A 22,088-nucleotide genomic window follows, 5' to 3' on the forward strand; every position below is an offset into this window, starting at 1 on the left:
GAAAATTATGGCAATACCCATCAAATGTAATGTACTAGGTATGTATAGTGGGCGTCATTGGGTATGTGCTGGAAACGGTGCAGAGGATTAGAATCCCTGGCAGGCAGCATTAGTGTCCGAGCAGATAATGCCAGCATGTGGTCCATGGTGGCAGTAGTACCTGGAAGGGAAGATACTTTAGAGAGTTAAGGCTTCTCTTAAGAGGTCTGTGCGCAGCCTGCAGCCACAGGGTAGAATCTCCGCAGTGCCAGATCCTTCCTCCATCATTCCTAGGTCAACAAATTGAGTAGCCTTATCATCATGTTTTTATGCAGTGCTTCGTGCCCTATTCTCCCCATTTCTAGGCTCTGAAATAATGTGTTACATTACCCAATGCAAAGATCTCAACAATACTCAAATGTATTTTCGGTTACTTTTTTATTTTCAGCTTATAACCAAGCCTGCACCAATTCCATAGATGCCCGCAGCGGATGCCAGGGTATATTGCAAGAAGAGGTGGTTGAAAGGGCGGACATTGGGATGAATGACGGGATGAAGGATGTGATCGATGATTTAATGAATGATGATTTGGATAACATAGTGAGTGAGAAGAAGGTTGAAGAAGTGGACGGGATGATATTTGCCAAAAGGTGAAGGCCAGCTGGTCTTGGAAGATGCCCAGGAGGTTGTAACCAGCAAGGGAGATGTGTTGAGATGAATAACAGGGAAGCTGACGTGTTGGATGATCGGGATGGACGGTTTCCTAGGAGATGGCGATGGAAGGAGGATGCATTGATTGATGAGCTGGATGCTGTCGCTGATGGCGGGATGCTCATAGGGTTCTGGCGGGATGCATAGGGCAGTTTTTGTGGTCCTCCGACTCCAGGTAGACCTTGAGCTTCGGCCGAGACACCATCATATCATAGTAGGCCTGCAGAAGGGGAAAGCTCTTCAGGCAGTCCGGGGCGACGGCCACGTGGTTATAAAGGACGTCCAGGAGGCTGTAGTCTGCGAAGGAAATCTGTCCAGAGGGGAACACAATAAGAAAAAGAAGAATCAAACGAGGGAACGAGAGAGAGAGAGAGAGAAAGAGAGAGAGAGAGACAGAGAGAGAGAAAGAGAGAGAGAGAGAGAGAGAAAGAGAGAGAAAATTCTGAACAACGTTATTGGTCATACTTTTAGACCATCACAAAAGGTTTCTGCCTTTGTCCTTCACCGTCTGTTTCCCCCTTTCTTGCTCTAACCGCGGGATACCCCTCGAACCACCATCCCTTTCCCCCAACTCTCTGAATGCCTAAATCAGTGTGCCGCCGGCCCCTCCTCCACTGTCCATTCCTTTCTCCCCAAACCAGGTCCCCTCTATTTCCTTGCTGCTTTCTCCACTGGTCCCCACATAGCACCGCTGGCACAGTCGTGCTCACTGCAGCTCTGCACCACAACACCACCTCTATGGGCTTTCTCTTTCTCTTTCCCCTTGACCAGTTTCTGCTGAATTGTCCTTCTGCATATGCAGTACGTGCATGTGGGATGGACGTCATGCACAAGATCATGGGTGGCATGCTTTTTTCGTGTGCTCACTGAGGATGAAGTTTGTATCTTGCCCTGGCTGCCCATGAGTTACCTTTGACTCTGTTTCCCTGGGGCAGACAATGCTGGTTGGGGCAAAGCAAACGCTGTGACCAGGGCTTTAAGTGGGCCAGGGCTAGCAAGGGCAGAGTCCTGGCAGTCTAAAAAATCAGCTCCGAGCCAGGGCTCTCTCTGCCCCCAGAGGCTGTTTTTCTTTTGCACGAGTTGCCGCCAGTAGACGTGCATGGGCCAGCTTTCAGTAATCATTGGGAAGCTTACAGCACATTTAGGGAAGTGAGACACCTCTGTTCAGATCAGCGCAAGCCCCACCCCCAAGAGGGAGGCTCTCATGGTTAGCAGACATTTTACGGTCAGGTTGAGTGCTGTGACTGATAAATGAAATGAGCACCAAGCCCAGTGTGCTTTACATGCTCGCAAGAATTTCAATGAATATGACAAATATTTGCCAAATATAAATATTGGTGACCATTATTATACTCCTAAAATGCTCTTTGATTTTATGCAAAGTGGCCAGGGGCTCCCTCCGCTTTCACTTTGGTGATTTATTTATAGAGCCAGGGTGATTTACTCACTGACTGAATTGTTGTTGTACAAAGAGAGAGTTTTTTTTTAAAGACAGCAATTTATATACAAATAGAGACAAAGAGGTGTATTTGTAATATACAGACTGGATGCAAACAAGGCCACCAGACACCATGCTGAGTCCCCCAAAGTACATGCTTGCAAGGGTCTCGTGATGCACTGTTTTGGGCAGATGTCCACCCCTTTAGGCCATGCCCTGAACACTTTAGGACACGCCCCTTGTTAAAGTCCCCCTCTCGATTTGGCATCTCACTTAAAGCACTGGCTGTGTGACAACGAGCTCCCTCGGTTTCCCGAAGCAGGAGCCAGTAGCTCCATGCAGCCAGAAGGACTGGCCCGTGGACTACAATTCCCTCTTCCCTGTCAGTAGTGTCACACTCTATGGAGCAGGGGAAGGGAGCCCCATACAGCATTCTCTCTACCAGGTATTTGTCATTTCCTCCGGTGGTTCCCTGGGGCTGTCAACTCAATAAAAACTGTTGAATGTTCTCTATTGGCCATTAGTACCCGGCGGAGGGGTCGACAGCCTCCCAGCCAATGAGGAGCCTCGGATCAGGGGCTTCACCACACGATAAAGCCCCTGCTCAGAGCCTCGTCAGAGCCATCTTCCCTCGCCGGGTTTTCCAGGTAAATGTGCTGCCCCGCTCTCCTGTGACCCTGCGTCCTATATCCCCACCACCCCACCCTACTTTTCAACCCAATAAGGCACCCCACCTCCTACCCACTTACCTTCTTGGTCCTTTTCCTTTGGCTGCGCCGGGAACAGTAGAGTTCCTGACGCAGCAGAGAGGTCAGCAAGGCCGCCATGGAAAAGGGAGAAGGGGATTAGCTCAGGCATGTAACTATGGCCCCGGGGAATTACCTGCCCCGGCAACGCCCTCCCTACCCTTGTAATATTGCTTAATGATTCGCTTGTGTCACTTTCTCATGCCGTGACGTTCTTTGGCAGCGACAGACCACGTACACCGTAAGTTCTTTCTGTGGCTTGATTTCTTTTCCCCTTACCACCAGCGGAAAATCAACATAACATAAGGGTCATTTCAGGGGCTGCTGATAATTGAATATGAAAGAGCTATTCCCAGTTTCACCGTATGACATTTTCATGCAGCATGGCAGTGGTAAAAGGTGACTGCCAGAGAGACTATTGGGTGACTGAGTGACAGAACAGTTTCTGGCGACATGCTGGGGATAATGCAAGTGCAGCCTTCTTCGTTATTGGGGGACTTGGGGTACGTGTACAAGCTACTGAGATTGATTTACAGTTTATGTAACCCGAAGAGATAATTTGCTGGTCATGTGAGAGCGGGAGAATGCGGTGAATATGATTGGCTGGAAAGTTGGGATGATTGACAGCTGGGGCAGTGGAGTATGTGTGCTACAGTTAATGGAGTCATTCCGGCCAACATGGGTTATTCCACTCCCAGACTAAGGGTGCAATGTTTGAGTTCTGGGCTAGGTATACAGATTGCATGATTCTGTAGGGTAAGGTGGACATCCATTTGTGGGCGTCCTTTTGCAGCCTTTGGTATTCCCACAGGATTGGTGCTGACTGGCTCATTTCTGCTCACAGGCAGGCTTGTTCCTCTCCGGAAGCTTAAATAACATTTGGATCCGATGCCCTTAGCAGATCACGTCGCTACCACGCCAGGCTTACTGGAAAGTGCCCCATGTTGTCCCTTGAGAGGTCCCCTCACCCAGACAGTGTGTCAGAGTCATCGACAGATACCAGCTGCGCACTGTATTTTTGGCTGAACCACGGGGTGGCTTTTTTACGGTGTTGGAAGCCACTTGTTCCCTGTATAGGAGCAGAATGGCTACTAAGTCTTTTTTAAGACCTGTGGCCTCCCCATTTTATTTTTAGCGTGTGTTTGTCTGTTTGTTCACGGTTTGGATAGCCATTTTTGCCATTTTGCCTATGTGAGTTGTGGCTAGAGACCACAAAGGCTCCTTGTGTGAATGGGATCCAGTTCAGACTGGGCGAGGGTCCCCCACCCACCTCAATAAACATCACTGTGCATAGGCCCTGGGAAATGGGGTATGGCTAACCGCCCCTAATCGGTGGCTGCCATAGCTTTGAATAGAGCATGGATTGTGATTGTAGGGCTGGGGTAGTCCTCGGCCCTCTATGTGTGCGTATCTGCAGGGGGTCCCCGGCTGTCCTGTCACTGGTCCCCTTCTTCTTGGGTTTGGAGATTTGCCTGCAGCCCTTCTCCGAGGATGAGGGCCTCAAGGCTCGACTCCACATCTGCACTCCAGCTTCAAAGGGCCGTTGGTCGAACCTGACTTTAGGTCTTCTGTGCTGGGGTCCTTCAGCGTCACCAGTCTGAAGGTTGCACTCCTGCCGTTCCCCCTGGACGGTATCAGGTAATATCCCCACCAATAATATTACCATATGTTTGGTCGTGGGGTAAGGCCATAGGCGATATTATTAGTGGGGATCATTTATGGGGGTATTGGGACCGGGGGTTGCGGGGTGCCCCTGCTCCATTGGAAAAATCATGGGGGTTGTGGGGGTGCCCCCTGCAGGTTCCATGGCTTAATATCACTGCAAAAATATGGCGATATTTTTGTATGACGATATTTTTGAGGGGATATTAACACATGGAACCCCCTGGACTCTGGTAATACTTATTTGCATTTTTCCTGTAACTGGGAAATTTTCTACTGACTTTATGTGTGGACAAACTTTCCTCAACTTTCTAAACTAACTGAAAATCCTTGAGTATTTTACTTCCAGGTACATTTGATGCTGCAATGTATGTTTAGATTATGGTTTGAGATTTTAGTGTCCCGGTACTGTTATTTAAACACACGCTTTCATCTTTTGAAGTACTTACCTCAATTTGTTGTGTGCTGATGTGTGTGTGTGTGTGCTGTACTTCTATGAGTCGAGTCACTCATTGTGAAAGTCAGGTCCGACTTGAGAAACCCAGCCTAATGCTACTAGTTCATCTCACCAATGCCTCAGCACAAGACTTCTAGGAAATCACCTTATTTTGTTTATTTATTTAATCTTTATAACGCGCCACATGCCTATGCGCCACAGAGCGCACAATGGGCCTCATTACGACCCAGGCGCTAATGGGTTAACGGCGCCGTGAAAGGCTGCAGCGCCGTTAACCAATAACGCCTAATTACGAGGTCCCTTTGCGGGACCCGACCTTAACGGCTGGTGTAGACCAGCCGTTAAAGTAGGGACCTGCAAAGGGACCTTGATGCTAATTAAGTACTTAGCGCCTTCCCCATTCCCATTGAGCCCTATGGGGCAAAAATGGGAATGGGGAAGGGCCATGGAGGAAGGGGGAATTACCGCCCCGCCAACCTTGTAATGGGGCGGTAATTCCCCCTTTCTCCATGGCGGAGTCGGTAACTTACCGGCATGGACCATGGTGCTAATAGCACCAGGGTCTTCCGCCAGGGTTGTAATGAGGCCCAATGTGTATTTTCACTCCAGGCCAGTGAACAGGTATGAAGAGCGGAGCAGGCGACCTGCTCAAGGATATAGACTAGAGGGGTACTGTAAGGGCACCATCCCCTGGAGTTCACAGGGAGTGATTGCAAAAGTGGGGACTCACTGGGGAAAAGGGAGGTTGTTGGACCATGAGGGCAAGCAAAATGTGTCATGGAACCCGCATACATTCTCAGCATTGAAAGCTCTATCCTGCCATGCATGATGCGAGCTATGAGAACTGCCAGGGGAAAGGGGTGAAGGAGGTGACAAACCGCAAGTTGCAGAGGGTGGGTATTTCGCTCTGTAGCCACTAGGCACCCTTCATCACTCATCCTGGTGACTGAGAGCTGGGCCACCACCTACGTCATGCTGGCTACAGTGAGGGCAATCACAGCTACCAAAGTAGTTGCATTTTTCCCATTCATCAAGTTAATCCCTCAGCTGTACAAGCACACCTCCCAGGGCCCTTCCACTCTCCTCCTTTTCCAGGGCTTGGCACTGGCCCACGCTGCAGCTTCCTCCTTGAACCACTGCCTTGGCAGATCCTTTATCCTATAACCATGTATGTTTGCATTTGGCTCCTGGGATAGGATTGGCTCATAGGAGCAAGTGTTAAATGTGATCGAATGATAAAACAAAGAATTAATTTAGAACGAAGAAAAAACAACCCAAACACTTATTTTCATTGTTTTTGGGGGGTTCCCCCTTGCAAGCCCCCCTTTTTTAATACTCCCCCCCCCCCAAAACTACTATTCCCATTCTCAACCACATATGTATTGTTATTGTTATTTTTTTGTATAGATGTTTTGGGTTCGTTTAAAAATCCATTTGTTGTTTTCTATTCGATAATATCACTTCATACTACGAGCAAGCTGTCCAAAACCGCGACTTAGGCTGACTCTGGAAAATTGGACAGCGCCACTTCACCATAACCATAGAGCTTCCTCTTGACTTTATCCCGTTGGATAACATTGGGTTTTTCCACACTTCTAAAAAGCCTATCTCAAAAACAGATTTTTGACTCAAAAACGGAATCCTTAGCATTGGTCATTTCTGTGGAAATCGTTAAACTGAAGACTACACACCGACACAATGACAACTGCTCGTAATACTTTGCATTTTCGCTTCTGCATGAATCATATATGGAGAATACAGTTGGAGATATTGTTCGTAATTTCCTCATGATATACGGGCTACGATGCACCTAAGGAGAAGTCCTGCAACCTACGCATGGGTCGATCAAGGACAATCATTCTAAGGATGCTCCACTCACCGTACTCCCAACGAGAAAGCCGCTAGAGTTCTTGGAGAGGATACGCTCAAAGGGGCTCAGGAGATCGGGCATTTCCTCCATGTATTTCTCCTTGCCGGTGTCCTGTGCCAAGAAAAAAGAATATTGTGACCTTGTAACAAAATGGCCGACTAGATAACGGAGTGGTACTCTCTGTCTGTTTAGGGTCAGTTTCACAGAGTGATGTTTCTTCACGGAGGGCGTAACAAAATGGTCGACTGGGTAATAGAGTGCTACTCTCTGATGCCCGTTTAGGGCCAGTTTAACAGAATGATGTCTCTTCGGGGAGGGCGTAACCATTTCAAGCTGCAGAGGGAGGAGTTATGCAATCATACAGATCAAATCTCACTATTTTGGTGAGAGGCTCCAGATTTTACAGCCCACAATATTGATTAGTTACATTTTGTAACTTTCTACTGCCTGAAAATTACTTTACTCCAATGCCAGTCGAAGGAAACCCACCTCCATCTTCTTGCTGCAAAATCGCACTCTAAAATCTTCTCAAAGGTTGGACTATCTGCATATATAGTCTGCCTTGTGAGAGGGGGCAGCGTGACACAGATGTTGCAGGGAGGAACATTTAAATCTGTGTTGCTTGAGAGGAGAGAGGATAACCCTTAGATGTCTGAAAAGAGCACAGAGTGTAACCTCCTGATGTCTGACATGGGTTTGAAACCTTGCAATGTGTACTAAGGGAGAGTGCATTTCTCTGATGTCTGAGAAGTCGGAGGGTAGTCTTGTACAGTCTAATCATAAGCAGTTTAAACTAATAATGTTTGATCGGGGAGGGGGAAACATGAAGTAGCATAATGGAGGGAGGTCTGATCAGGGAGTGTACAAGCGTGGGATATCTGCACTTCAAAAGAGTAGTGCTGAGAGTAAAGCACAGGGTGCATGATCAGAAAGAGTGCAGTTGTTTCATATCTGAAAGGGGAGGGTGTAACTTTATGTTTTCCAGGGGATAATGGAACCATCAGATTTTTGAAATGTAAGTGAGCACCTGTGTTTCCTGATGTGGAATATCTGGGGGAGTGTAGTCGTGAGATGTCTCATCAAGGTGAGCGCAACCATGTGAGGTCTGCAGCGTCCAACTCTACAATATCTGATGAGGGTCAGTGTAACCCACTGATGTCAATTGAGGGAGAGTGAAACCTCTTGTCTGATGAGGACAAATGTATCCTTGTGATGTCTGCTGGGAAGAGAGCAACCCATGGATGTCCGACAGAAGGGAGCGTTATGTTCTGATTTCTTAAAGGAAACTTTGTAACACTCTGATGACTGAAAAGAGACAGTGTCCTGTCTGAAGTCTGAATGGTGTGCGGAAACCTTTCGTGCCTACTCTCTGATGTCTACACAGATGTATTTCTTTTTTCAGTTTGGTGGAACTCTATGGTCTTTATGCCCCCCAGTTTGATCAAGCTCTTGACGCGCATTCGGAATTTTGGGGAAGATGCCGTCCTGCCAGACCTGCGTTGAAGGAGTCTTGCACTTGTTTTGACGCACGGCCGGGCCCCTTCCCGGATCTGCTTAGCTGTATGCCTCTATGCTCTCATGAGTTCTGAACTCATAGGGTGCCAGAGGACAGGGCACGGCCAGGGCAGAATTTGCTCTGGATTCACGTGGAGCCCGCCTGCTTTTAGTAGGTGTGCACTGCACATGGAGTCCATTGAAATCCGTTTGTTTTAGGCCTGCATGGAAATGTCACACAGACCTAAAACTGTGCGCATTTGGCAGGCGGCGTGGGAATGAGGAGGGGGACGCCTATCCCGCACTCCGCTTGCAAAGGAGCTGTGAAATGAGCGTAAGGACTGGTCTCGATTTGCCACTTATTGGACCACACGGCGGCCTGTAATATGTGGCATTGGAATACCGAAGGGTGAAAGACTTTGTCGACTGTGTGCAGATAATACTATTGAGACTGTTACACACCTGATGTTGGATTGCATAGCGCTGAATTAATTTAGGCGTAGGTAAATACATAGCTATGACATTTGGGAAATCCATATGTCTGGCAACAATGATGGTGGGCACTATGCATTTAACGAAATTATGGATTTTTATCGAGTCTATTTTAAGGATTATTAACTATTGAAATGATCTATGAAGAAGAAAGGATCTATTGATTTCTTTAAAGATATGGATAGTTTTTAAAGTTGACTGTATGTCTTACTGTATAACACTTCACAAAATATTTTATTCTGGTTCTTTCCTTTTACCAATTCACCAATTCTCACAGAACCCTCAGTGTTTTTTTTAACACAAAGGCAAAGTATTTCAAACTGGTATAATTATATCTTGTGGAAAAATATGTACAACTGGTATAGCTTCTACTGCCATAGGGTTTATGAGCGGCGTTTTCCCAATGTGAGAGTGGCACGCCGCATGGACACTGCTTCAGCAATGTGTCACAAACATATATTTCATACCCAGCGTTTCTACCGAGGGCATAACTTTTTTGATGCACTCAGAAATTATTTGCTGCCTTGAAATGCTTACCTATGCCAGCATCTGAAATACATATTACACTATATAACCGGCTGTCAATTGTACGGCTTTTCAATGTTCAGGTGTAAGTCAACGTATTACTACAAGCTAAACATTGTGCATAGACGAATAAGAGGTAGGAGAGACCAGGTCTATGTGTAGCACAAACACCATCTTTCAATGCCTTACACAATGTATTGAATGTCGTGCTTTCTGCCTGCGCACTCTTCATAAGGAGAATGAATGGCAGCAATAGGCTGTCCTAATACTGAGCCACCAAGTGTTCACAATTACAAACCAGCCACAACTCAAGAGTTGTTATAAAGTGATGTCCGTGACACTTCAGGTAGGTTTCTGTTGTGGGTTCCTTAGCCAAGCAAACACTGGACCCAGGCTTCTTAAGGTACGTTTATTGGTCCGCAGGTACACATCAGGTAAGTGACATAAGTAGGTTCCTGGACTGTAAAACACTGACACATCCACACATTGCAGCTCCTAGATGTAACTGCCACATTTAGAATGCCTCAGCAGTCACACCCACACCACATTCTACAATGACGTCATCACATTCCAGTGTACCCCACCACAGTCCACATACACTGTGCTTGCACTTCCAGAGCAAGACTACTACACACCTCCTTCCATTACACAACCAAAAACAAAGAGCATAACCATGATGGACCTCTATGCAACTCTACAATGTAGATCCAAAACCAAAATCACAACCTCTCTCTCCCTCCGTTCACACTCCACCAACCATACATGCCTACACACTACACAACACCAAGATCCGCCACACAAACTAGACACCAACTCATCAAACAATGACTACGACTAGGAGAAGCTCCCACACCAAGTGAACGTTTGGACACCACGCAAACCAAATGAAAGAACCAATTCAAGGCAAGAACAAATAGGTGGACCCACAACTGCAAACAGATGGAACCCTGCTGAACTCTACAGGGCAACCAAATAAAAACCAAATGTGCAGCATAGAACACACAAGACAAAACAGAGCAATCTTATACCACAGCAAGAATGGGAAAAACACTATGCTGCAGAAACCCCTAGGATAACATAAGAGGCATTATAGATTGTTAATAAACCCCTGCAGCACCTCGCTGCAATAGTAGCAAGCAGAACAGCACCTAACTGCAAACGTTACCCCAAACCAAAAACTGACAGGCAACAAAAGCCTTTGGATACCAGTAAACACAGCACCTCCCTGTATTCCAAAGCCAAAACAAACACCAAAAACATAATTCCAACACACAGAACAAACCCCACAATGCAACTCTCAGCAAGCAGGCATCAACGGAACATGACAAATGAAAGCATACAACACAGCCATAGCAAGTCCATGCCCTGAGCATGACGTCTGGGAAAGAATGATCAGGGGAAAAAATAGCTTGACACAAAAACACAGAGCAGCTCACTGCAAAATATCGACCCGGCAGCACCTCTCTGCAAAACACACACAAACCCTGGCAGTACCTCACTGCAAACCACACTCAGAGCCCACCCGGCCATTCCAAGAAATACACAAATCCAACCAATCATACCAGGGGAAAGACCTCTCCAAACTATACACAAGAAAAACACAAAACATGCAAACACATGTAATATAACCCAAAACAGTAGTCCTCGAACCAAAAGTTCCAGTGTTTGCCCCGCACCCTCATGTCCAAAATCCTTAAAACAGGAACACTACGTCCAAAACACAGATTCTGTGCAAGCCGGCACCCACACGTCCATGCAGCTCCCTGAAAAGGAAAAAAAGAACGCGAAGTACAGGAAACCTGTAGAGGAGCAAGTGGACAGATTCTCCCTAGCCAACACCCCCTAACCCCCACCCTATTGGAATAACAGATGAGTAGCTACAATTGGGAACCCATGCACAAGTTTATGCAACACGTCCCTACCATGTCGACTGTATTAAAAATGATATGCACTCATGCAGCCAATCAGAAGATGCCCTCATGTGGAAACAATAGAAGAAACCTATCAAGAGGGATGTTCCTTGCCGAGTTGTCGAAAAGCCACCATGAATAAAACGATGCGTGACATAAATGTACATTAAACAAAGTCTTATAACAGCAAAAGAATGTCTGAAAGAAGATATATGACCCGATGCAGAAATGAAATGAAAATACTTAAGAATGATGATGTAACTGAAGTACTAATAGAACCATATACTTTATGATGCAGTAGCTACAAATACAAAGAAGAATGAAGTGACCCCTTGGTCAAAAACTGTAAATACTATGAAACACAAGGTAGAAAGAATGCATAGAAGCTTGCTTATGACAGGTATTTAGTAGGAGGAATTCCTCCACCGTATCTTCCTCCGGCTGTGTGCTTCTCCAATGCACTCTGTGGCATACCCTAACCAGAAATCAAGCCTCATACCGAGCCTTAGATGCTACTTAAAGAAAATCCACTGCTGAGTTAATCAGTTGAGGAGATCAAAATTCCAAAGGTCTTGTAGAATTTGTCTCATCTCCACTTTCCTCTCTGGCTCGGCTCTCTGAAATCTTTCCATCTGGCAGTAAGACAAAGCGTCAACAATCGCATTCTTGCAACCCGAAGTATCTGTAGTGGGACAACCCGCCTGACCAGAATACTGTGCTCTTGTTACCTGGCAGCTCTCTCCGTGTGCAAACCGGTACCAGAATGGGGAACTTGTTCCTGTCCCACTTCCCAGCCAACACGTGGCGCACCCACATTTCTCAAGAATGGCACCAAGCCCTACATCTAACATGAAAAGTCCATGCAAATGTCAGCATTGCGTGCTCTAAAAGTCAATAACATAAAATATACTGCCTGATACATCTATGTAAAGGTCCAGCTCGATTTCTGGTTAGGGTATGCCACAGAGTGCATTGGAGAAGCACACAGCCGGAGGAAGTTACGGTGGAGGAATTCCTCCTACGGTATTGCATAAGGGGAAGTGTAGGTCCTGAGCCCTGGTAAGGGTAGTAGCCATGACCTAAATAACAAAGACTTGGGGCAGGGATAACCTTCCCAATGATTATGGTGCAGAAGATGTTGGTGCGATGGACAAACCTTATTGAGAAGAACCAGGATAAGAGTGCAGGGATATGTGCAGCGATGCCTTTGGAGCACTTGCACTTGTTGGTCATCCATAAAGTTTGGCATTGGACCCTCTATACTGATACCCACCTCAGACATCCTTTTAATCAGTCTTGTAATATGGTGTTAGCGTTGTATCCCTGCTGTGGCCATTGCTAACATACAGGGACACAATCGACCTGAGGCGTCACTCAGGTGGCAAAGTGGACTTGTCCAGACTCAGACTCTGAGATCTGCCAGGGAGCTGCACTTTGCATGTAGGAAAAAGACTCGCATGGAGTGTGACTTGCGCATGGTTGCGGGTCCATTTTTGGTGACTCTGTTGGAGCACTCTAAGTCCTCCCAATTGAGGGTGGTTGCAAAAAAGGAGGGGGGGGACAACAGGAATGTTGGGGAAAATTAACTATTTAAGTGTGGTTGCTTCCAAACGACTCAAAGGGAGAATATCTTACATTGCATTAAAGCGTGTTCCCTTAAAACAAATGCAGTTCCGTTCTCTCCTGTTACAGTGGCTCCGCAGGGATCTGTGTGCTACCTGCAATCAAAAGTTGAACCACAACGCAACTGGGCCAGTCCTTGCCCATTCGGATGCCGATAAATGGAGGACCATTCGTTTTGGTAAGACTAGTGCATTTGTACGTTAGAGATCACAATATATAAATGGGATATTACCGCTTTGTACCTCTTCCATATCCCAGCTCTAAGAATGGAGGGTGACTTGCACTCGGAGACATGCACCTCCCTGTCTAAAAATAATAAAGGAAAACGTTTTGTTCCTTCTGCTAGAGAAGTGGATAAGTAGCGCCCCCCTAATGTGTTTCTTGTTTGTTCCTGTCTCCCACCATGATAGCTACTCTTGAGTCAAGCAAATACGGTACGTACTGCATACTTAACATTTTCCTTGCTACCTAAGGGCATGTCACATCACTTGAGGGCTCTTGACAGTGGAACAGATCCGTGGCTACGCTAATGTTTACCCTGACTTGGGGCTAGCTAGCCTTTTGATTGTTGCCCCTGAGTTTCTATCCACAGCTACAACCAAAAGACACAGGGCTATAGCCCCTTCAGCCCCCCACTCCCCAGCAACCCCTCTGAATGGCAGTGGACCATTTGATTATCCTGACCCTTGTTTTGCTAGTGCGAAACAATGTACTTCTGGTCAGAATGGAGCGATATTGTGACAGATTCCCAACTCTCCCTACCGCCACTTCTCTTCCTGATGCCACAACTTGAGCTGCAAATGGCGCCAGTATTCATGGAGAAGATGCCTAATCTCACCCGGATGCGAATTCCCAAATGTGGCAAGAAAAACTAGAAATGATGCAACACATTGTGTACCACATAAGAAGCAAGCCCTGAAGGTGGGATCATGCAGGTGGGTGATTACGCCCTGCATACGTTTGTAGTGTTTTCTGCCTTTACCTGAAATCTGTATGAGATGGAAGGAAAGAAGCCGCCCAAGTCAGTTCCCCCCTCTCATTCATATGAAAAGCATAGACATGCGTAGAAATAGAGACACCACAGGTGTTCGCGCAGCAAGAGAAATCCTGCGGTGCCGTCGTGGCTCCAGATAGGCGGTGTCCCCGTCCGTTTTACTCAAAATCAGGCTAAAACTACTGTCAAGAAAATAAAACAGGTGGGGTCATTTTATAAGAAATCTAATTTGCATGCAGGAGACAGCCAACATTAGCACTAGCATGATTCTGGGTCCACTGCGTACAATTGCAAAGGTCCACGAGATGGAGTGGACAAGCATACAGTAAAAGGGAGGGAAACTCGCCTTTACTCTTTCTAGTTTCCACTCCGTCTCATGGAAATGTAAACGTTGCCTGCAAATACGCCTTGCAGGTGGCATTTACCAATAGATTCTTATGGAATCCACCTGGCTTGGCCCAAGAGCAACACAGAGGCGGATTCCATAGGAATTCATTCCTTGTACGCCTGCATGTCAATTTCATGCAGGCATAAAAGGAGAAGTAGTGACAAGATGGAGGAGGACTGCAGGGCGGAGATCTTATCTCCACTCTGTGCCCCTTCTCCATCTGCTCCAAAATGAGGCAGCATATTAAATAGAAGCACACAAGCAACACAGTATCTACGGGTGTGAACCCTGAGCCCATGTTGAACCCGATGGCCCAAAAAGTCAATCTTCTTTCATAGGTGTGGGGCCAACCATCCACATTTGGAATCAGCAATGGAGATTGCTCCAGGAGGAAACTGCACAAGGCAGACCCCAGCAGCTCGGCAGGCAAACATGGATGGCACACAAGCAAAAAATGCATTTATAGAAGGACAATGGTGCTGGCAATCTAGGAGATCTCCATCGGCAGCCAGGCCTCCTCTCCAGCCGAGCCGACCTTGGACGCCATCCTGACACCCATGGCGGAGGCTCGTGAGACCTGGATGACAACGAGGGGTGGAGCAGTGTAGGGTGGCCCCAAAGTGATATAGACCCCTGGTACGCAGACACCACTTCATATGAGGTGCCAGTTAACCACTACCACTGCATCTGGGCGAGTGGAGGGAGGCAAAGCGTGGCAGAGGTGAGGGAGCCCCGGAGCCTCTGCCCCCTCCACTCTCCAACCAGCTGAGAGACAGGCCTCGATGTGGCATTGAGTGGAGGCCAGCCAGGCACCACAACCAGACAAACGCTGGGAAGAGGGCTTGGGAGGTCAGTTCCTCTGCTGGCCATTAAGCAGTAGTGCCTGAAGGGAGAGGTCATCCTCACCCATTGCCTCCCTCCCCTAAACATACAACTACCAAAAGCCTCAAGACGGTGGTGCAGCAGGGGTGACCAGGGGAGAAGCCTGCAGTGACCCTGGCACAGGTATTGATGGCACAGAAATAAGGCCTGCCTAAGGACTATCTAAGTTGTCTGCCACTCATAGGAGAGCATTTGCTGCTGTGGGGAGTTTGGGGAGAGGGAGGTTCCTCCATCGGATTGAACATCCAGCTCTGCATAACGGCACCAATCTCCCAGATCGAAAAGCATGACAAGCAACCAGGAGCCTGGGCTACAACAAAGCTAGCACCAAAGGCTGAACACCCCCTACCCCCCCTCCCCTATGACCAGAGAGGAATAGAGCTGGTGAAGTCATCTCCTAGGATGTGAGGGGCTCTGAAAAGTGATACCCAAGGGAGGTGACTACTGGAGTCTGCGCTATGCGGTACTGAAGTGGCAGCAATGGCGAAGCAACAAAATATGTACAAGAGCACGGACATAGCTGCTCTACTACAATCCCAACATAAAGCAAGGAGGACAGAGACGGTGAGGGCAATTGTCCACTCTCCAGAGAGACCTCCTGGAACACCAGGGCAACTAGCTACAAAGGATGATATTCTGACGGTCATGGCGGAGATCAAGTCGAAATTCCAGAACTGCATGACGGAATTCTCAACAAATATAGAACGACTTGATGGCGGTGTCATTGAGGCAGAGCAGAGACTGGGGGAGGTTGAAGACCTTACGACAGAGCAATGAAGCTACAAGTGCAAGCCATGGTGACAAAACAGAAAGACCTTGAGAGCAGAGCTCTGAGGAATAACCTTTGTATCAGTGGGAATCCTTCCACAGTCCTTGGCCGGGCCCTTGGTGAATACATCAAGGGGGTCTTTCAGATGCTTCTGTCAAATCATGAGGAAGCAAGTCTGCTGCTAGACTGAACTCATAGTCTGTGGGGGAGCAGAGGGTCCCCCGCTGATCCCTGCCAGATGTGATAACGGGATAAGCAAGACGTCATGGCAGCTGCTCACGCGCAAACAGAAATAATATTACAAGAGCCATTCCTCCAGATCTACCAGGATCTTGCAGCAACTACAGTGCAGAAAAGGAGGGCCCTCAAACCGCTGACCACGTCCTTCAGGACAAAGAAAATCTGCTACCGATGGATTATTCCAGCAATGCTCCAGTTTACATTAGCTGGCAATATGAGAATGATTAGCTCACTAGAAGAAGCAGAAGGTTTATGGGAGGGTTCTCGGCCCATCACAAACAAGAAATCCTCACTGCATCAATCTTCACCAACAGAGGGGAGGGATCCTAAACCTCAACGCATCCTGTGGTCAATAGTGGGGAAAGCGCCAATCCAAGGGGTCCTCCCAAAGCGCAAATAGTCTGTGTCCCTGTTCCTACCCTAGCTGATGCTGTTTTGCAATGCAATCACAGAACGACCAGACGCAGGCATTTTCACACGAGGATTGACCCGGGCACAAAATGGTTTTAGCTAGAATCAGAGTTATCGCTCTTTGTAGAAGGACAAGTCGTGGTGGGGGGAGGATTTTAATGAGGTGCGGGTCCCAACATAGACAACACTCATGCACCACCGCCAAAAGATTTTATGATTGCGCTGGCGTTGCCACACCGGTTTAAAACACTGCGAGTGATAGACATTCAGAGATTACTGCATTCAGGGGAGTGGAACTTCACTTACTTTTTCCATGTACGCCACACTTCATCTCGGATAGACTTAATTCCTGCTTAGCCCCCAACTGGTACCATATATAGATCAGGAAGGCGTAGGCATTAGAGCTCTAACAGACCACGTGCCAGTGGTCATGACAATCCAGATTCACAACCCAACCCACCCCCCACACACCCCATGCAGATTATATGATCCAATCCTGCATGATATGGCGCTTCGGGATGACATTGCAAAGGCAATCAGGAATTACTTCAGAGAGAATGAAGAGGTGCCGACAACAGTAGCGACATTCTGGGAAGCAATGAAGGCAGTTCTTAGGGGGAGCGGACAGTCCACACAGCGGCTTTCTATCAGAGAAGGAAGGGGATGAAATCCCAGTTGGAAAGCGATGTCGCAGAGTCCGAGAGGATGCATAAAAAGAAGGCGAGCTCGAAAGCACACAGAGCGCTACAAATTGCCCGCAATAAACTTGAGGCACACCTCACAGAGGAGACAGCCAATCCACCAATTAAAACAAAACAAGGATATTGAGCAAAACGTAACACGGCAAACAAAGCTAGCAAAAGTGAAACAGCAAAACACGAGGGTTGGGGTAAGGAATTCCTATTGGATGGGGCAGTACACGGAGGACACCAAGCTGCGGTCGGCAGAAGGCCATCTAAAAGAGACCATGACAGCCTCGCCCAGGCACTCAGGGAGCAGAGGCAATATGTGGAAGAGGCCACCCTCCCCCGACAGTCAGAGGCAGATAAAGACTGCCTGCACCTACTCATCACAATAGAGGAGGTAGATTCTGTAATGAATTCACTAAAAGCTATAGCCCCTGACCCAGATGGCTTTACGCCTCTATTTTATAAAAATGTTTAGGGTGCTACTCCTGAAACCCCTTACCAAAGTATCTAACACCTTTCAGCAAACTTGAAAAGTGATAGAGTCAATGGAAGAATCATCAACCATTCTCTTGTTAAAACCGGGAAAAGATCCCAGAGACTGCGCCTACTATAGGCTTATCTCGCTTTGAATATTGATGCAAACATTTACTCAAAAATGTTAGCCAATTGGTTATAACTGACTCGCACCAAACCAGATTTATTTTGGGGAGGACTATGGACGATAACATCCGCCGAGCGCTTGACTTGGTGGAAATAGTGATCACTGCAAGATGGCCATCCCAGCGTTAGACGCTACCAAAGCCTTTGATAAAGTAGACTGGACCTTTATGAGACTGACTCTGGAGGCATTTCATTTTGAGCCAATATTCCAAAAAATGGTCTTGGACAAATATAACTCGTCCAGAACCTCGCTATGTATAAATTGAAGGCGGACGGGCTACATAGAACTCACATGCGGAACGAGACAGGGGTGTCCCCTCTCCCCATTAATTTTTGCTTTAAGAATGGAAACCTTTGCCAAATGCATTAGGGACAATCTCTAAATCGAGGGGATGGCGGGGTGGGCCGGAAGCCATATAAACTGTCCTTACAGGCCAGTGACGTGCTGCTACCTCATATGAATGTACAGGGCTCCCTGCAGCAGACGTTGGTAGAGTTGGACTACTTTCAGCAGGCATCCAGATTTGCGATCAACGATCACAAATCTGAAGCAATGGGGATAGGCTTTGAGAATGAGGAAATTGACACACTCCGTCCATGCTGCCAAATCACATGGGAAGATAGGATAGCTGGGGGTTCAGATCTCATTGCGTCCAAAAGAATAATAAGTCACTAACTTTCCAAAGCTCTTTAACGATCTTGAGTCAAACTTGGAGCAGTGGAAGGCCTAAGAGATATCATTAATTGGTTGCATTACGGCAAGTAAAATTTACTTGTTACCAAGGTTTCTTTATAAGTGTGCAGTGCTCCCGGTGTAGATCCTATGAAATCCATTAATGCGGTTACAACAAAAGGGCTTCCAGTTTATATGGCAAGGGAAGAAGCCAAGAATCCCCAAAGTGGTGATGATGGGGAATGCGCAATTGGGGGCATCAGAGTTCCAAACCTATGCAACAATAATACACATAAACCCATGGCGTGGGACAACCGACCCCCTTAAATGGGTAGAGCTAGAGCAATCAAGACTCTCACTGCCTCTTTGACCTCTGCCATACATCTCTAAGTTGGCGCGCAAATGCTGGCCCGACTTCTATCGTCTACTAAAGTAACAGTAACATTGTGGGATTGGTTGATGAAGAAGGCCGAATTCCTGATGGGTCTGGGCCTGTGCACCCCAGTCCTCCATAATCTAGACTTTGACCCAGGTTTTCGGCATACATGCTTTAAACGATGGTCACAGGGAGGCCTATACCACATTTCACAGCTCTTTTTAATTATGGGTCACCTTTGACATTTGCAGACTGTAAAGAGAGGTTCACCTTATCAGAAGCAGAGAGATATGGATATGCTCAAATTAAGCACTGGATATGCAATCCCCTAATCCAAAGGGCAACCCAGGAAACAGGGGCCATTAAATTCACACTTACAGAGTACACATGAAGAGGGAATATATCCAGGCTATAGAAAAGCCTACATATGTTGAGTGCCCTGATGCCTGCGGGCTCTGGTGCCATATAAATATATACATATAAATAATACAGGTAGCTATGTGGATGCTTGGACCCCAATACATGGAGAAATGGGAGGCAGATCTAGGTCACCCAGTGAAAGATCAAACATGGGTTGACAGAACTCTTGGAGAAGCTGGCCCTCTCCCAGCTTATTCACCACAATCAATCTGGTGGTTGTCTCCATGACCACCAGTCTGGCTTCAGAGCTGCCAGAGGCACGGAAACTGTTCTCCTGAACACCCGTGAAGACCTGCTCTCTAATCTCGATTCCAGATCACCCTCCGTTCTCATGCTTCTTGATCTTTCCTCTGCCTTTGATACAGTCAATCATGCCACTCTGATAAATCGGCTCCGTGATACCCTTGGCATCACAGTCCTGGCTCTGGATTGGTAGACCTCCTTCCTCTTGGACCGTCCCTCCCAAGTTCAATTGAGCCCCTTCCTCTTTGTCATCTCACTCTCCAACTGTGGTGTCCCTCAGGATTCTATCCTCTCACCCTGGCTCTTCAATATCTACCTGCCCCCCTAGACCATCTAATCTGCACCTTCTCTCCCAACTTTCAGTGTTATGCAGATGACACACCGCTTTCTGTCAAGCTTCCCTCCTCCTCCTCCTCTCTCATTCCTGAATGCCTGCCTGTCTGCTATTCACGCATGATGCACTAACGATCTCTGCCTTAACGCCAGGAAGACTGAGCTCCTTCTCATTGGGATCCCTGCTCCCTCTTTCCCTCCTACACTCTGGCCACACTCCTTGGGCCCCATCCCCTAACCCTAGTGTGAAGCAAAAAAACAGCGGCATAATCTTCGACTCCTCCCTCTCCTTCTCTCCTCACATCATGGATCTGGCCAAGAAGGCCCATTTTCAGCTTCACCTCCTCAGGGGCATTCTTCCCGTCCTCATCTTCCGCCAGAAACTCAATGTCTCCAGAGCTCTGGTTCTCTCCAGGCTGGTCTAATATAACAGCGTCTTCCTCAATCTTCCTAACTCTTCCCTTCGCCCACTTCAACTAATCCAGAATAGGACTGCAAGACTAATCCTTTGCCTTAAGCACAGGCACTGCATCTCTGCAGCCCTTAAATCTCTCTGGCTCCCGGTTGCTGCGAGGATCAAATTTAAGACCCTCTGCATAATCCACAAGTCTTTCTGGGCCCTGGGACCATGCTATATGCAACTCTCCCTCCATAATTACCTCCCGACTAGAGTCCTAGTCTAGCTCTAACTCTCTGCAAATCAGACATTTTTCCAAGCAGAGAGTGGGGGGAAGATCTCTCTCTTCTGCAGGTGCCTCCCTCTGGAATGGCCTCCCTGCCCCTCTCAGACTTGAGCCGGATCTCTTTAAGTGCTAGAAGCTCCTCAAGACCTTCCTTTTCTCTTCTTCCTTCCCACTCCTCTCTCCCCTGCTAATGTCCCCTCTGCCTGAGACTGGTGGTCTTCAGAATCTCACAGGGTGCCAGGCCCTCCCCCTTCCCAGTCTACCCCGGCACTTATTCTCCCATCCCGCCCCCCCCCAACTCTTATCCAGCACTTGCCCTCACAGGCCCCCTCCCCACCCACTTAGCTGATCGACTTGCACCCGTGTAGCCCTCTAGCCCCTTTTCTTGCACTTAGTTGTGACCTCCCCTTCCTTCTTCTTCACCCTGGCCCTGTCCACCTGGCCTCCTTGGCACTCTCCTTCTCATGGGCCCTTCTACCCAGCTCCTGCACTTCCCCACCACCTCCTTCCCCCTTGCACTTCTCCCTACCACACTTGCATTATCTGAATCTCCCATGGTCTATTAGGGTCACTACTTTCCTCTTTCCTGTATCCCCCTGACCCTCCTCCTGCCTTGCTGCACCTCATAACACTTGTGTATAGGCGCACTACAAATGAACAATGAATAAATACGGTTGAAGAATTACTCCTCCTCGAAATGTGTGACCAATAAGGAATGCGCCTTCAAATTGACATATCATTGGTATTACTCCCCCGTCGTGTTGCATGACATCAAAAGTTCTCTAGACCCGACTTGTTGGCATAAATGTGGGGCACAAAGGTCATATTTTCAAATGTGGTGGAAATGTCAGCAAGTTCAAATATTCTGGGGAGAAGTGTGGTCTATAATAGAGGCTATAACCCAAAATCAGCTTCCATTGGAGGCCGAGGTGACATTGCTAGGGGTACAACTCCCAGATTAGTACCCAAGGTCGGGGGTAATGGCCAATAATTACCCACCTCTTGCTGGCAGCAAGGATTACAATCGCCAAGGCCTGGAAAACTGCTGAGGGCGCTCTCATTCCCCCATATTTATTACCCAGTCTAGAGGTTTCCAACGGTCCAATGATATTCATCCCAATTCGGGAGAAAGGGATTTCTATGATTGGTAAGGGGTTAAGAGGGGCAGGTAAGGGAATATGTGTGCCGGTTTTCTGGCATATTTCACATGTCTGGATGAAGTTCTTTATGTCAGCATGGCTACCTGGCCAGGAGAATTTCCCACTGACGTGAGCTTGGGTTTTAGACTGTCCTAAATGTCCACCTGTCAAATGAGAATGTGCAATCTCTAGCATGATTTTATGAGGGGTTTTGTGGATTACTAATTGAGTTTTATGTAGGCCTTTTCTGGAGGTTTCCTTTCTATATAGTAATCCCTGGT

At 47.5% G+C, this 22,088-nt stretch overlaps 1 protein-coding gene across 1 annotated transcript in view; it reads right to left on the reverse strand.

Annotated features, from left to right (window-relative positions):
- Nucleotides 1–400: 400 nt before the first annotated feature.
- LOC138513900 (glutathione S-transferase P 1-like) overlaps nucleotides 401–22,088 on the reverse strand; it is a 151,452-nt gene continuing 129,764 nt past the window's right edge. The window contains exons 6-7 of the mRNA XM_069629040.1: nucleotides 6,873–6,974; nucleotides 401–1,000 (exon numbers count right to left, since the gene is read on the reverse strand). Of these exons, the coding sequence (XP_069485141.1) occupies nucleotides 812–1,000; nucleotides 6,873–6,974 (291 nt within the window). The 3' untranslated portion in view covers nucleotides 401–811. The remainder of the gene's footprint in view (nucleotides 1,001–6,872; nucleotides 6,975–22,088) is intronic.

This window comes from Ambystoma mexicanum, chromosome 12 (assembly GCF_040938575.1).
Source record: "Ambystoma mexicanum isolate Mex_15411 chromosome 12, UKY_AmexF1_1, whole genome shotgun sequence".
NCBI lineage: Eukaryota > Metazoa > Chordata > Amphibia > Caudata > Ambystomatidae > Ambystoma > Ambystoma mexicanum.